Source organism: Bombina bombina, chromosome 2, assembly GCF_027579735.1.
Source record: "Bombina bombina isolate aBomBom1 chromosome 2, aBomBom1.pri, whole genome shotgun sequence".
In the NCBI taxonomy this organism is placed as follows: Eukaryota; Metazoa; Chordata; class Amphibia; order Anura; family Bombinatoridae; genus Bombina; species Bombina bombina.
The window spans coordinates 262735598-262749731 of NC_069500.1; the positions used below are offsets into that span (position 1 = coordinate 262735598).

Below are 14134 nucleotides of genomic sequence, written 5' to 3' on the forward strand. Positions count from 1 at the left end.
TCTCCATCATTGTCAATCATTTTTAACAGGATAACATTTTCACACTTCTTGAAACCAGTCTACAGTCGGTGGGCATGTACATTTTTATGCGTCGCAAAAAGTGCTTTTCATATTTTGAATCTAATATTTATTATCCCATGCCAAAAACATTTTTAAAACAAAACCATAAAATAAATGAGGCAATTTAAAATACTTCACTGCAAACTAAACCAATAGGAAAATAGTTACAGAACTATGGTGCATATCTAACATAAATAGAAGGTCTTCTATCAGCATTTTTACAGTTAATAGCTAGATGTGCTCTAGATTGTACTATGCCATATGCATAGTCCCTTAATTTATGGTCCCTTCATCCCTTCCAGCTTGTGACCCTTCTAATTACAGTGACAATAAAATTAGAAAAACACGAGAAGATTGCGTCATCTTCTGTTTTTGTTTTGTTTTTTTCCATTACAATTATTATGTTAAGTGGGTATTTCTTGTCAAATGTATGGAATTAGAAAACGGTAAATTAGTGCCCTAAAACTTTTAGTCAGCATAGCCTAATCTGCTTGCTGGACAGTAAATCATCAGACCTATTTGAGCGGATGCACCTAAGCTAAGGCGCGTCTGCACAAATTGGTCTGACTTAATAAATCCTTAGGAATACAGATAACCAAGGGCACCAAGATACAAAGGATATAACATATTTGTAACAATTTTTAGCCATAAATAATTGCACTTATATTGTTCTAAATAAAAAGCTGAGACAATGTGTTTTGAAAATTTGGCTTGAATGAAAATGTGTGTGTGTTGGAATGTTATTATCAATCAGCAGCTACCTCCCAGCTTCTGGACCTACCTAGGTACACTTTTCAACAAAGGATACTAAGAGAACAAAGCAAATTGGATAATAGAACTCATTTGAAAACTTGTTTAAAATTGTAGGCTTTATATGAATCTTGAAAGAGGAAAAAAAAATGTGCCTTTAAACACAGTCAGCCTGAGGAATGGTATGGCCTGTGTGTGAGACTAGCGTTTGTAATTGTACCATCTACAGCAACCAGAAAACAATAAATAAAAGTAATCATAGCTAAGAGGGAAAAGTGCTCACCATAATGCAAGAAATCCCACCTGGGTTTTATTTTTGTGGTGTATGATCCGGTCATTCCCTTCAACATTAATATTTAAAGGGCCACTGTAAGTAAATATTTTCTATGCCTGTTACTAACTAACTACCCCAATTACGCTTTTTATCAATAGCATTTCATTAACATATCTCTACCGTATATCAGAAATCTTGTCTGCAAATTTAATTGTTTTCCAAACCCACTCCGTGGGTATCCTTTGCTCTGTACCAATCCGTTTACAATACCTAGGTTTCAAAATGGAGCTTTAAACACAAAGTTATTGGTTTAAGTATTTTAAACATGCAGTGCTGAAAATAGTGGGCAGGATAACGTGACATCATCGGGGAATAAAAGATATAACTTTTATAACGGTATGAAACTTCGTTTTGGAGAAAATATAGGTCAGTAGGTTTTAATTAATGTTTATTAACTTTAATATGTTAGTTGTTTAGCTTAAAAATTATAACAGAAAGTAATCCTTTAATGTCTCACCCAATCCTGCCTTTTTCACATATTGCTAGCAGATGTACCAGATGTTCTGATCCAAAACTCATCTGTCCTGGCTTTATAACTGTAACACTGTTTTCTCCTACATTGGTGTATCCGGTCCACGGCTTCATCCTTACTTGTGGGATATTCTCAATCCCTACAGGAAGTGGCAAAGAGAGCACACAGCAAAGCTGTCCATATAGCTCCCCTCAGGCTCCGCCCCCCCAGTCATTCTCTTTGCCGCTCTAACTAGTAGCTTCTCCCCGGTGGTAAAGAGTATGTGGTGTTAGTTGTAGTTTTTTATTTCTTCTATCAAGAGTTTGTTATTTTAAAATAGTGCCGGCTTGTACTATTTACTCTGCAGCAGAAAGTGAAGAAGATTTCTGCTAAGAGGACTATGATTTTAGCACCAGTAACTAAAATCCATTGCTGTTCCCACGCAGGACTGTTGAAACCAGATAACATCAGTTGGGGGGAACAGTTTGCAGGCTTAACTGCTTCAGGTATGATCAGTCATTTTTCTAACAATACCCAGTAATGCTAGAAGACTGTCAGAAATTCCCTCTGGGATAGGTAAGCCATTGTTATTAGATTCAGCAATAAAAGGATGGCTTATTTTAAGGGCTTTTAAGGGCTTTTGCTGGTTGACACTATTGTGGGCTAATCGATTGCTTTTTAGCAAGTTTTCAACTTAAATAGGTGTTTTTTTTATCAACTTAAAACACTTTTGGGGATTAATTTGCGCCTGGCACTTAGTTGGACACCTAATCTGGTCAGAAAGGCCCCTCCACTCTGGTATGCAGAGGAAGGAAGCCTCATTTTCGCGCCTCAATTGTGCACTTGTTTTGACTAGCCAGTTCATGCAGCTTCACGTGGAGAGTCCGGAGGCATCAGAAAGGTCTCCAGGGAGGCTTATATTCTTACCAAAATAACCCTAAGGAAGGTAAAAGACACAGGGCAAGCTGTGGCAGAGTACTGTAGTGTGTTAACCGGTTAACTGCTGTTATTAGCTCCGGTTTGGGCATTAAGGGGTTAATTGGTCTGAAAATTTGTGTGCAACCTTTTCAAAGCATTATGACACTGTGGTGAAAATTTCATAAAAATCGGATGTGTTTTTGATGTTTCAGTAATAAAGTGTGCACTTTTATTATTTAAAGAGACAGTAACGTTTTTGTCAAAAACAAATTTTATTGCATTGAAGTTACTTTTAAGTCTGTTAAACATGTCTGAACCTTCAGATAGCCTATGTTCTCTATGTTCAAAGGCCAAGGTGGTTCACCCATTAAATTTATGTGTGAAATGTGCTATAGCGTCCAAACAGCTTAAGGACCGTACAATTACACTTAAAGATATAGCCCAAGATGATTCTTTAGCTGAAGGGTGTGAAGATAGCTCGCTATCCTCCCCTTCTGTGTCAACACCAGCTATGCCCGCGCAAGCGATGCCCAGTAATCTAACACACCAATTGCGATTACTATGCAACAGTTAGCGGCAGTAATGGATAATTCTCTCTCAGCATTTTTATCCAAACTGCCAGCTTTTCCTAGGAAGCGTGATTGCTCAGTTTTAAACACAGAAAATGAGCAAGCTGACGCAGAGGATAATTTATCTGTAGTGCCCTCACATCAATCTGACTTGGCGGTGACGGAGGGCCTGTCTGAGGGAGAAATTTCTGATGATTGATGATTGTGATCCTTTGGTAATCCCTGAAAAATTGTGTAAAATGGACAAATTCTTAGAGGTCCCAGTACACACTGATGCATTTCCGATACCTAAGAGGGTGGCGGATATCGTGACTAAGGAGTGGGAGAAGCCAGGTGTACCCTTTGTTCCCCCTCCTATATTTAAGAAAATGTTCCCAATTGTTGACCCTAGAAGGGACGCATGGCAGACGGTCCCTAAGGCAGAGGGGGCAGTTTCAACGCTAGCTAAGCGCACAACTATACTAATAGAAGACAGTTGCACTTTCAAAGATCCTATGGATAAAAAATTAGAAGGTTTACTTAAGAAAATCTTTGTTCAACAGAGTTTTCTTCTTCAACCAATTTCTTGCATTATTGCTGTAACCACTGCAGCGGCTTTTTGGTTTGAGGAACTAGAAAACTCGCTCCAAAAGGAGACTTCTTATGATGAAGTCATGGACAGAATTCACGCCCTGAAGTTGGCTAATTCTTTCATTACAGACGCCGCTTTCCAGTTAGCTAAATTAGCTGCGAAAAATTCTGGTTTTGCAATTGTGGCGCGCAGAGCGCTTTGGTTAAAGTCTTGGTCAGCGGATGTGTCGTCCAAAACAAAATTACTTAATATTCCTTTCAAGGGTAAGACCCTATTTGGGCCAGAGTTGAAGGAAATTATTTCAGATATCACTGGGGGAAAGGGCCATGCCCTTCCACAGGATAGACCTTTCAAGGCTAAAAATAAGTCTAATTTTCGTTCCTTTCGCAATTTCAGGAACGGACCGACTTCCACCTCTACAGCCACTAGGCAAGAGGGTAACGCATCCCAGCCCAAACCAGCATGGAAGCCATTGCAAGGCTGGAACAAGGGCAAACAGGCCAAGAAGCCTGCTGCTGCTACCAAGACAGCATGAAGGGGTAGCCCCCGATCCGGGACCGGATCTAGTAGGGGGCAGACTTTCTCTCTTTGCTCAGGCTTGGGCAAGAGATGTTCCGCACCCCTGGGCACTAGAAATTGTTTCTCAGGGGTATCTTCTAGAGTTCAAGGACCTTCCTCCAAGGGGAAGGTTCCACATGTCTCGCTTATCTTTAGACCAGATAAAGAGACAGGCATCCTTACGTTGCGTAGAAGACCTATTAAAGATGGGAGTGATACAACCCAGTTCCAACAGCGGAACAAGAACTGGGTTTTTACTCAAACCTGTTTGTAGTTCCCAAAAAAGAAGGAACTTTCAGGCCAATTCTGGACTTAAAAATTCTAAACAAATTCCTCAGAGTTCCATCATTCAAAATGGAAACTATTCGGACAATTTTACCAATGATCCAGGAGGGTCAATACATGACTACCGTGGACTTAAAGGATGCGTACCTGCATATTCCAATCCACAAAGGTCACCATCAGTTCCTGAGGTTCGCCTTTCTGGACAAACATTACCAGTTTGTGGCTCTTCCGTTCGGTTTAGCCACTGCTCCCAGAATTTTCACAAAGGTGCTAGGGTCCCTTCTAGCAGTGCTAAGGCCAAGGGGCATTGCAGTAGCACCTTACCTAGATGACATTCTAATACAAGCGTCGTCCCTTCCCAAAGCAAGGGCTCATACAGATTGTTTTAGCCTTTCTCAGATCTCACGGGTGGAAGGTGAACATAGAAAAAAGTTCCCTGTCCCCGTCCACAAGGGTTCCCTTTCTGGGAACAATAATAGACTCCATAGAAATGAAGATCTTTCTGACAGAGGTCAAGAAGTTAAAGCTTCTGAACGCTTGTCGAGTTCTTCAATCCATTCCTCAGCCCTCCATAGCTCAGTGCATGGAGGTAATAGGACTAATGGTTGCGGCAATGGACATGGTTCCTTTTGCTCAAATTAATTTAAGACCATTGCAACTGTGCATGCTCAAACAGTGGAATGGGGATTATGCAGACTTGTCTCCCCAGATTCAAATGGACCAGAAAACCAGAGACTCACTCCTCTGGTGGCTGTCTCTAGATCACCTGTCTCAGGGAATGAGTTTCCGCAGACCGGAGTGGATCATCGTCACGGCCGACGCCAGTCTTTTGAGCTGGGGCGTGGTCTGGGAGTCCCTGAAGGCTCAGGGTCTATGGTCTCGGGAAGAATCTCTTCTCCCGATAAACATATTGGAATTGAGAGCGATATTCAATGTGCTCCAGGCATGGCCTCAACTAGCGGAGGCCAGATTCATCAGATTTCAGTCGGACAACATGACGACTGTAGCGTACATCAATCATCAGGGGGAACGAAGAGTTCCCTGGCGATGAGAGAGGTATCCAAGATCATCAAATGGGCAGAGGATCGCTCCTGCCATCTATCAGCAATTCACATCCCAGGAGTGGACAACTGGGAAGCGGATTATCTGAGTCGTCTGACTTTCCATCCGGGGGAGTGGGAACTTTACCCAGAGGTTTTTGCCCAGTTAACTCAACTATGGAGCATTCCGGATCTGGATCTGATGGCGTCACGTCAGAATTCAAAAGTTCCATGTTACGGGTCCAGGTCCAGGGATCCCGAGGCGACACTGGTAGATGCCTTAGCAGCGCCTTGGTCGTTCAATCTAGCTTATGTCTTTCCACCGTTTCCTCTTCTCCCACGGCTAGTAGCCAGGATCAAACAGGAGAAGGCTTCGGTAATTCTGATAGCTCCTGCGTGGCCACGCAGGACCTGGTAAGCAGACCTGGTGAATATGTCATCGGTTCCACCATGGAAGCTTCCTTTGAGGCAGGACCTTCTAATTCAAGGTCCATTCGTACATCCAAACCTAGTCTCTCTGCAACTGACTGCTTGGAGATTGAACGCTTGATTCTAGCTAAGCGTGGGTTTTCGGATTCAGTTATAGATACCCTGATTCAGGCTAGAAAGCCTTTCACTAGGAAAATTTACCATAAGATATGGCGGAAATATCTTTGTTGGTGCGAATCCAAGGGTTACTCATGGAGTAAGATTAGGATTCCAAGGATTTTAGCTTTTCTCCAAGAAGAATTGGAGAAAGGTTTGTCAGCTAGTTCCTTAAAAGGACAGATATCAGCTCTGTCTGTTTTGTTACACAAACATCTGGCAGCAATGCCAGATGTTCAGGAGTTTGTGCAGGCTTTAGTCAGAATCAAGCCTGTCTACAGACCTGTGGCTCCTCCATGGAGTCTAAATCTAGTTCTTTCAGTTCTTCAGGGGGTTCCGTTTGAACCTCTACATTCCATAGATATTAAGTTACTATCTTGGAAAGTTTTGGTTTTGGTTGCTATCTCTTCCACTAGAAGAGTTTCTGAATTGTCTGCTTTGCAGTGTAATTCACCCTATCTGGTGTTTCATACAGATAAGGTCGTTTTACGTACCAAACCTGGTTTTCTTCCAAAAGTGGTTTCCAATAAGAATATTAACCAGGAAATAGTTGTTCCTTCTCTGTGTCCTAACCCAGCTTCTAACGAGGAACGTCTGTTACACAATCTCGATGTGGTTCGTGCTTTGAAGTTTTACCTAAAAGCAACTAGATTTCAGACTAACTTCGTCCTTGTTTGTCGTCTATTCTGGTAAGAGGAGAGGTCAAAAGGCGACTGCGACCTCTGTCTTTCTGGCTGAAAAGCATCATCCGGTTGGCTTATGAGAGTGCTGGAAGGCAGCCTCCTGAACGAATTACAGCTCACTCTACTAGAGCTGTGGCTTCCACTTGGGCTTTCAAGAATGAGGCTTCTGTTGAACAGATCTGTAAGGCAGCGACTTGGTCTTCACTGCATACATTTGCCAAATTTTACAAATTCGATACTTTTGCTTCTTCGGAGACTATTTTTGGGAGAAAAGTTTTGCAAGCAGTGGTGCCTTCCGTTTAGGTTACCTGACTTGTTCCCTCCCTTCATCCGTGTCCTAAAGCTTTGGTATTGGTTCCCACAAGTAAGGATGAAGCCGTGGACCGGATACACCAATGTAGGAGAAAACAGAATTTATGTTTACCTGATAAATTTCTTTCTCCTACGGTGTATCCGGTCCACGGCCCACCCTGGCATTTTAGTCAGGTTTAAATTTATTTTTATAAACTACAGTCACCACTGCACCCTATGGTTCTCCTTTTTCTCCTAACCGTCGGTCGAATGACGGGGGACGGAGCCTGAGGGGAGCTATATGAACAGCTTTGCTGTGTGCTCTCTTTGCCACTTCCTGTAGGGATTGAGAATATCCCACAAGTAAGGATGAAGCCGTGGACCGGATACACCGTAGGAGAAAGAAATTTATCAGGTAAACATAAATTCTGTTTTTATTACTTCTTCTAAACTCAGCCCACATTACTCTGAGTCTGACCTACTCCAATCTACCACATCAACATCATCTCATATACATGATTTGTTTTATTATGTATCTGCACTACTTTTCCAGGTTTCAAAGTGATGGCATGTAATGTGCATGACAGTATATTATGAACCTTATGTAAACAAAGAACTGTACCTTCATTCATGCATTCCAATTAAGGATGTGCTCCAACATCACCAGCATCTGTTACTCTTTCTGGGGGTATAGTCTAGGAAGCTTGTGAGGGGTAAAGTACTACCCATGCAATATTTAAAAATTATTTTTAAGCATCGTAGCAGAAACTGAGCAGTACGTGGTATTTAAGAAAATAATAGAGGCCCGTAGAGGTAAAATTATTACACCTAATTCTCTTTCCCACCTTTCTAGTGATTGAGGTAAATATCCTGGTGGGGGCTGCTTAACAATCTTGTATATCCTTAATAGGGTATTGGTGGAGTTGATTCACAGAGTTTCTGAAGTTTGGATTTTGGTCCTGGATTCTTCCTAGGGAAAATGTAGCCAAACAATTCTGTGTCCCTTGTAAGACTAAATCTATACTGCCCTTTTCTGACAGATTTAAGAATAACCCTGTGTGGACATGGGCAAGTCAATTAGTGTCAGTTGATTTTTCATATATAGGAATATCCCAAAATATGGCCTGTCTCCATATAACAAAACTGTGAATATGAAGAAATTGATCTGAATTCTATTTTCTTTCATTAAAATATTTAACCTGTTTGGCTGTTTGAGAAATATACTAGAACATTATGGTTTCCACAAATCCCAGTATTAGTATGCTAAGCTCTTGATTTCATTTGAGACCAAGCTATTTTTCTGGTAATTGTTTTTCTTTATTTTACTGTAGTCACTGTCTGTCTGGGATAAATCTATTAAATTTTCTCTTGTTTTTTATCCTTCAGGCCGGTACAGCTCCGAGAGTGATGTGTGGAGTTTTGGCATCCTTCTGTGGGAAACCTTCAGTTTGGGAGTATGTCCATACCCTGGAATGACAAATCAACAAGCTCGAGAACAAGTAGAAAAGGGTAAAGCCAAGTTATTTAATAGTGTAGCATAGGGAAAATAGATTTTCTATGGGGTTTAAATAGATATCATTTTTAGAGGCAAATAGTTGGAGTATAATCATTACCTTATCTTAAAGGATCATTAAATACAGTAGAATTGCACAGGTAACAAATGCATAATAAAAACACTATGCAATAACTCTTACCATGAATTTCAAATAAGCAGTAGATTTTTTTGTTCTGAATTTTTTTTTCTCCCAATTTTGCCGGCCGTCTGTATCATTTGAGAGCCACCTGCCAATCACAGACTAGTATATGCATACACTGTACACATTTTTTACTGATTAGCTTTTTTCCACATTTTATACTAGATCTTATTTTTTGCCTGTGAAAAGCTTATTGTTTTTTTACACTAAATAAATTCATCAGAAGGATTTTTTTTAAGAAAAAAAGTTTATTTTGTCCACTATTTATAAAACTATACTAAACTAATTGCAATCTTATTTTTATGGTCTTTTATGTTGTTGTTTCCTTCTTAATATGGGAAGAGTCCACAGCTGCATTCCTTACTTGTGGGAAATACTGAACCTGGCCACCAGGAGGAGGCAAAGACACCCCAGCCAAAGGCTTAAATACACCCCCCCCACACACACACACACACACACACACACACTTCCTCATAACCCCAGTCATTCTTAGCCTTTCGTCACAGGAGGTTGGCAGAGAAGATTTGGAGTAGTCTCTTATGGAGGGTAGTACTCTTCGAGATGGGACTGGAGTTTTAAGTAGTCCTGTCAGCCTCTCAGTGAGAGCATGGATGAAAGTTAGAGTCCGGAGATGCAGGGAGAGTCTTTCTCCAAAACCATCCCGACTCATATTAACAGCTCCATAGGCAATCAACGTTGACGAGTTTCGCTGCCTGCTTTCTTCTCTCAAGTCCATGTCAGAAGCAACGCTACTATCTTTCACACTTGAAGGGCCATGTTACTGTTCCACGGCATAGATTCTGGTAAGATCGTTTATTTTTTTATATATGTATGATAACGCAAGAAGACAGGGTCACAGTGTGACTCCTTTTATCTGTATAGATTCAAGGGTTTATATCTCCTGAGGGAGATTATTGAACATTAGGGAATAATCTTATATGTGTTTTTAATTTTATGCTGCTTTTATGTGTGAGATGTTATGGGCTCATAGGCTGCTTGTTCTCATAGCAGAGACGGTCCTGCATTGCGCAGTTTTCATTCCCTCTTTCCTGACTGGATGTTTATCAGAGAGGAGTCATAAATCTCTGTACTGTCTGGGTCAAAGGAGATAGGGAATTCCCCAGCATTGGGGTATAAGGGTGCTGCTTTTTGTGAATAAAATAAGATTGTTTTATTTTCTATAGTTCTCTGCTTATTGCACTAGCGACAGAGGATTCTGTTACTTTAGAGGGTACTTCTATTCCTAAAGAGTAATTACTGTTTATATTGTGAGGAGACCTTAGATCCTTAGATCCGCCCTCTCAATTATGTTCCATATGTTTTGATAATGTGATAATATCAAACATGTTTGATACCACTGAGCCGTCCACCTCTGAGGAGTTGTCGTCCAGTGAGGTGCATACCCTACAACCTTCTCTCTACACATGCAGTTTCCTGTAGCATTGCTGATCCTCCATCTGGAGGGGGCCTTTTTTTCACCAGACATTACTGCGCAGTTCAGACGGCGGTGTCTGCTGCCTTTAATGCTTTACTTTGCCTTGCCAACCGCAAGCTCCTTCCCAGAGTAAATCAGATACATTTTATTGGATTTCACTGATACGGTTATCCGAGGATGTAGTTCTTTCTGAGACTTCAGAGTATGAACATTCTGGGTCGGAGTCTGCTGCCTCTAAACCTCCGGCTGTGGAGGAACCAAACTTTAATTTTAGGAATTTGCACTTTCTTCTAAAGGAAGTTTTTGGCGAATTCAGATGTTCCAGGGGCCAAATTGCCTGATAAACCTTTGATTCTTAAATTGGATAGAGTTTGAGGACAGGGTGGTACCTTATCCTTCCCTGCTCCTGTTATATGGTGAACATTATTAAGAATGAATGGGACAGGATTGGATTCCTTTTTCCCCTCTTCTCCCTTTAACAAATTGTTCCCGGTCCTGGACTCTCCATGGAGTTGTGAGGTTCCGTCCTTAAAAGGGATGGCGCTATCCTCGCCCTTGCTAAACGTACTACTACTGCTCTTGAGGATAGCTCTTCATTTTAGGAGCCCATGGATAAAAGATGGAAACTCTGTTAAGGATGTTTCAACATACAGAATATGTGTTTTTCAACATGCAGTGGCTGTTGCCTCGGTTGCTGGAGCAGTTACCTATTGGTGCGACTCCTTACGGATTTGATCGAAGGGAAGGGCCCCGTCGACGTTCTTCAGGAAAGAATTTAGGCCTTGAGGCAAATTCTTTTATCTGTGATGCTAATATGCAGATTATTCGTCTGAATGCTACAGCTTCAGCTTTTTCTGTTCAGGCCCATCGGCCGCTGGCTGAAGTCATGGTCTGTGGATATGACTTCTAAGTCTAGACTTCTTTCCCTCCCCTTTCAGGGAATCATTTTGTTTTGTCCAGGCCTGGTCTCAATTATCTCCACGGTCACAGGGGGCAAGGGGACCCTCCTACCGCAAGAGAATATGAACTAGTCTAATTTTATCTTTATCTTTTCGTTCTGATAAAGCATATGTCAGCAGCCCCGCTAGGCCAGAGCAAAACAAGAGCTCTTGGAAGCCAGCTCAGTCCTGGAATAAATCCAAGCAGAGCAAGAAGCCTGCTGACTCTAAGTCTGCATGAATGGGCAGTCCCTGTTCCTCTTCTGGATCGTGTAGGGGGCAGTCTGTCGCTCTTTTAGTCACTTGGTTCAGGGATGTGAGGATCCATGGGTCCACGAGGTCATAGCTCAGGGTTACAAGATAAGTTTCAAGTCTCAGCCACCCAAGGGCAGATTCCTCCTCTCTCTCTCCTGTTTTCCTGACCAGAAAGGAGGGAAGCCTTTCTGAGGTGTGTACGAGATCTGTCCTCTTAGTAGTTATTGTCCCGGTGCCTAACAAAGTGAGAGGTTTGAGATACTATTCAAATCTTTTCGTGGTCGCGAAGGAGGAGGGAATTTTTCGTCTGATTCTGGACCTAAAGTGCTTAAATAAGGTTTTAAATATCCCTTTGTTTAAGATGGAGACAATAGGTCCATTCTTACCCTCGTCCAAGAAGGGCAGTTCATGACCACGATAGATCTGAAGGAAGCTCCCTTCACGTACCAATCCTCAAGGACCACTTCCAGTTCCTACGGTTTGCGTTCCTGGACTAGCACTTCCAGTTTATTGCAGGAAATTTTTCGAAGAGTGGTCCATTTGGAATCTCTCCTCTGTCTTCTTCGATCCCATGGATGGAAGATAGAGAGTTCTCTTGTATCAAGTACCAGGAAAGCATTCATGTGTATTGTATTAGAATGGAAATATTCTAACAGAGCAGAGACGTTGCAAGCTAGCTTCAACATGTCTTGCTTTTCAGACGTCCTTAAAGTCATCTGTGGCTCGGTGTATGGAGGTGATTGGTCTCATGGTGTCCAGCATGGACATCATTTCTTTGCCAGGTTTCACCTCAGGCTGTTGCTACTGTGCATGCTGAAGCAGTGGAACAGCGATCATCAGATCTGTCTCAACAGATTTCTCTGGACATCCGATCGAGAGAACCGCTCTCTTGGTATTTTTGTCCATATCACTTGTCCTAAGGGACGTACGTCTTAAGACCATCCTGGGTGATTGTGACTATGGTTGCGAGTCTGTCAGGATGGGGAGCTGGTTGGGGCGCCAGGAAGGCACAGGGCATTTGGACTCCCAATCTCATTTTGGATCTTCAGGCAATATACAATGCTCTGAAGGCTTGGCCTCTGCTGGGTTTGTCCCAGTTTATCAGATTCCAATCTGACAATATAACCTCGGTGGCTTACATCTGCCATCAGGGGAGAATGAGAAGTTTCCTAGCTATGAGGGAAGTATCTTGGATTCTAGAGTGGGCTGAAACCCACGTTTGTTCACTGTCAGCGATCCACATTTCGGGAGTGGACAACTAGAAAGTGATTTTCCTCAGCAGACAATTCTTTCATCTGGGGGAATGGTCTCTCCATCGCGGGTATTTGCGGAGATTTGCAAGAGGAGGATCTTATGAAGTCTCAATACCAAGCTAAAGTTTATTAATAAATTAAATTAAACCACACACGCAATAGCTTGAGCTTGGGGTCCTCTGGGATAAGCTTAGTCTTTCCCTTTTTTTAATTGCTCACCCTAGTTGTCCTAAGAGCCATATTCATTTGAAAAATGTCCAGCAGCATATTTACTTGTAAAACGAATTATAATTAGCCCTCGGATTGTAAGGGCTTAGCTATTATTTTTGTTATATATGCTGCTGGCTAGACTATTACTCATGTAATAATTTTTATTGATAAAGCAGATCAATAGTTCAACCTGGGTTAATGTGTTTTTAATTTTTCAGCTCAAGCTATTGTGTGTGTGGTTTAATTTAATTTATTAATAAACTTTAGTGTGTGAATGATTTAATAATTTTAGTTTCATTTGTGTGATTGTATATTGGGCTCAGTTATAAATTTAAGACACCCATTTGAGTTTTCTATCCATACTTCTTTTACAATTATTTTGTTAGTTGTGTTCTGTTCTATTACTCATAATCTGTGGCAGGGTGTCAAAGTTGTTATATTTACATTACACAATTTTTGGCTATTTGCCTTAATATAGTGACCTCCTGCTTATAGTATACTCAGCCCCCTCCCCCCTACTCTCATTTAATTTCAGCTGTCAATACCAAGCTACCCAGATATGGGTCGAGGTACAGGGATCCTCAGGTGGAGCTAACTGATACATTAGCGGTGCCTTGAAGGTTCAATCTAATTTATCTTTTCGGCCGTTACCACTGCATTCTAGTGTAGTGGCTCAAATCAAGCAGGCGTCAGTGACTTGGCCGTGAAGGATATGGTTCGCCGAACTAGTGGTGATGTCCTCATCTCCTCCGTGGAAGTTACCTTGTCTCGGATCTGCTGACCAAGGTCTCTTTGTTCATTAATGTCTAGATTCTCTGAAGCTGACTGCGTGGAGATTGTCCGCTTAGTCCTAGTCAAGAGAGGATTTTCTGAGAGAGTTATTTTTACTCTCATTCGAGCTCGTAAGTTGGTTGCTCGTTGCATTTATCATACGTTGTGGAGGACCTACTTATTCTGTTCTCCAGGATGAACTGGAAAAGGGCTTTTCTGCAGGTCCCCTGAGGGAACAGTTTTTGGCCCTGTCTGTGTTAATGCACAAGAGGTTCGCCTAGCCACCAGATGTGCAGTCCTTTGTTAAGGCTCTGCTAGGATCAGTCGTGTGTTTAGATCTAATGCTCCTCTTTGGAGTTTAAATCTTGTTCTTAAAGTTTTGCAACGGGCTCCGTTGGAGCCTATGCATGAAGTAGACAATAAATTGTTGTCTAGGAAGGTTCCTCTTCTAATGGCTATAGCTTCTGCGTACAGAGTATCTGT

General features: G+C 41.7%; 1 protein-coding gene across 2 annotated transcripts in view; it reads left to right on the forward strand.

The window, feature by feature from the left end:
• The window catches only part of FER (FER tyrosine kinase), a 728481-nt gene that overhangs the window by 704749 nt on the left and 9598 nt on the right, over positions 1 to 14134 (forward strand). For both annotated transcript variants that reach the window (XM_053701530.1, XM_053701531.1), the window contains exon 19: positions 8482 to 8604. In XM_053701530.1, coding sequence (XP_053557505.1) covers positions 8482 to 8604 — 123 coding nt within the window. The remainder of the gene's footprint in view (positions 1 to 8481; positions 8605 to 14134) is intronic.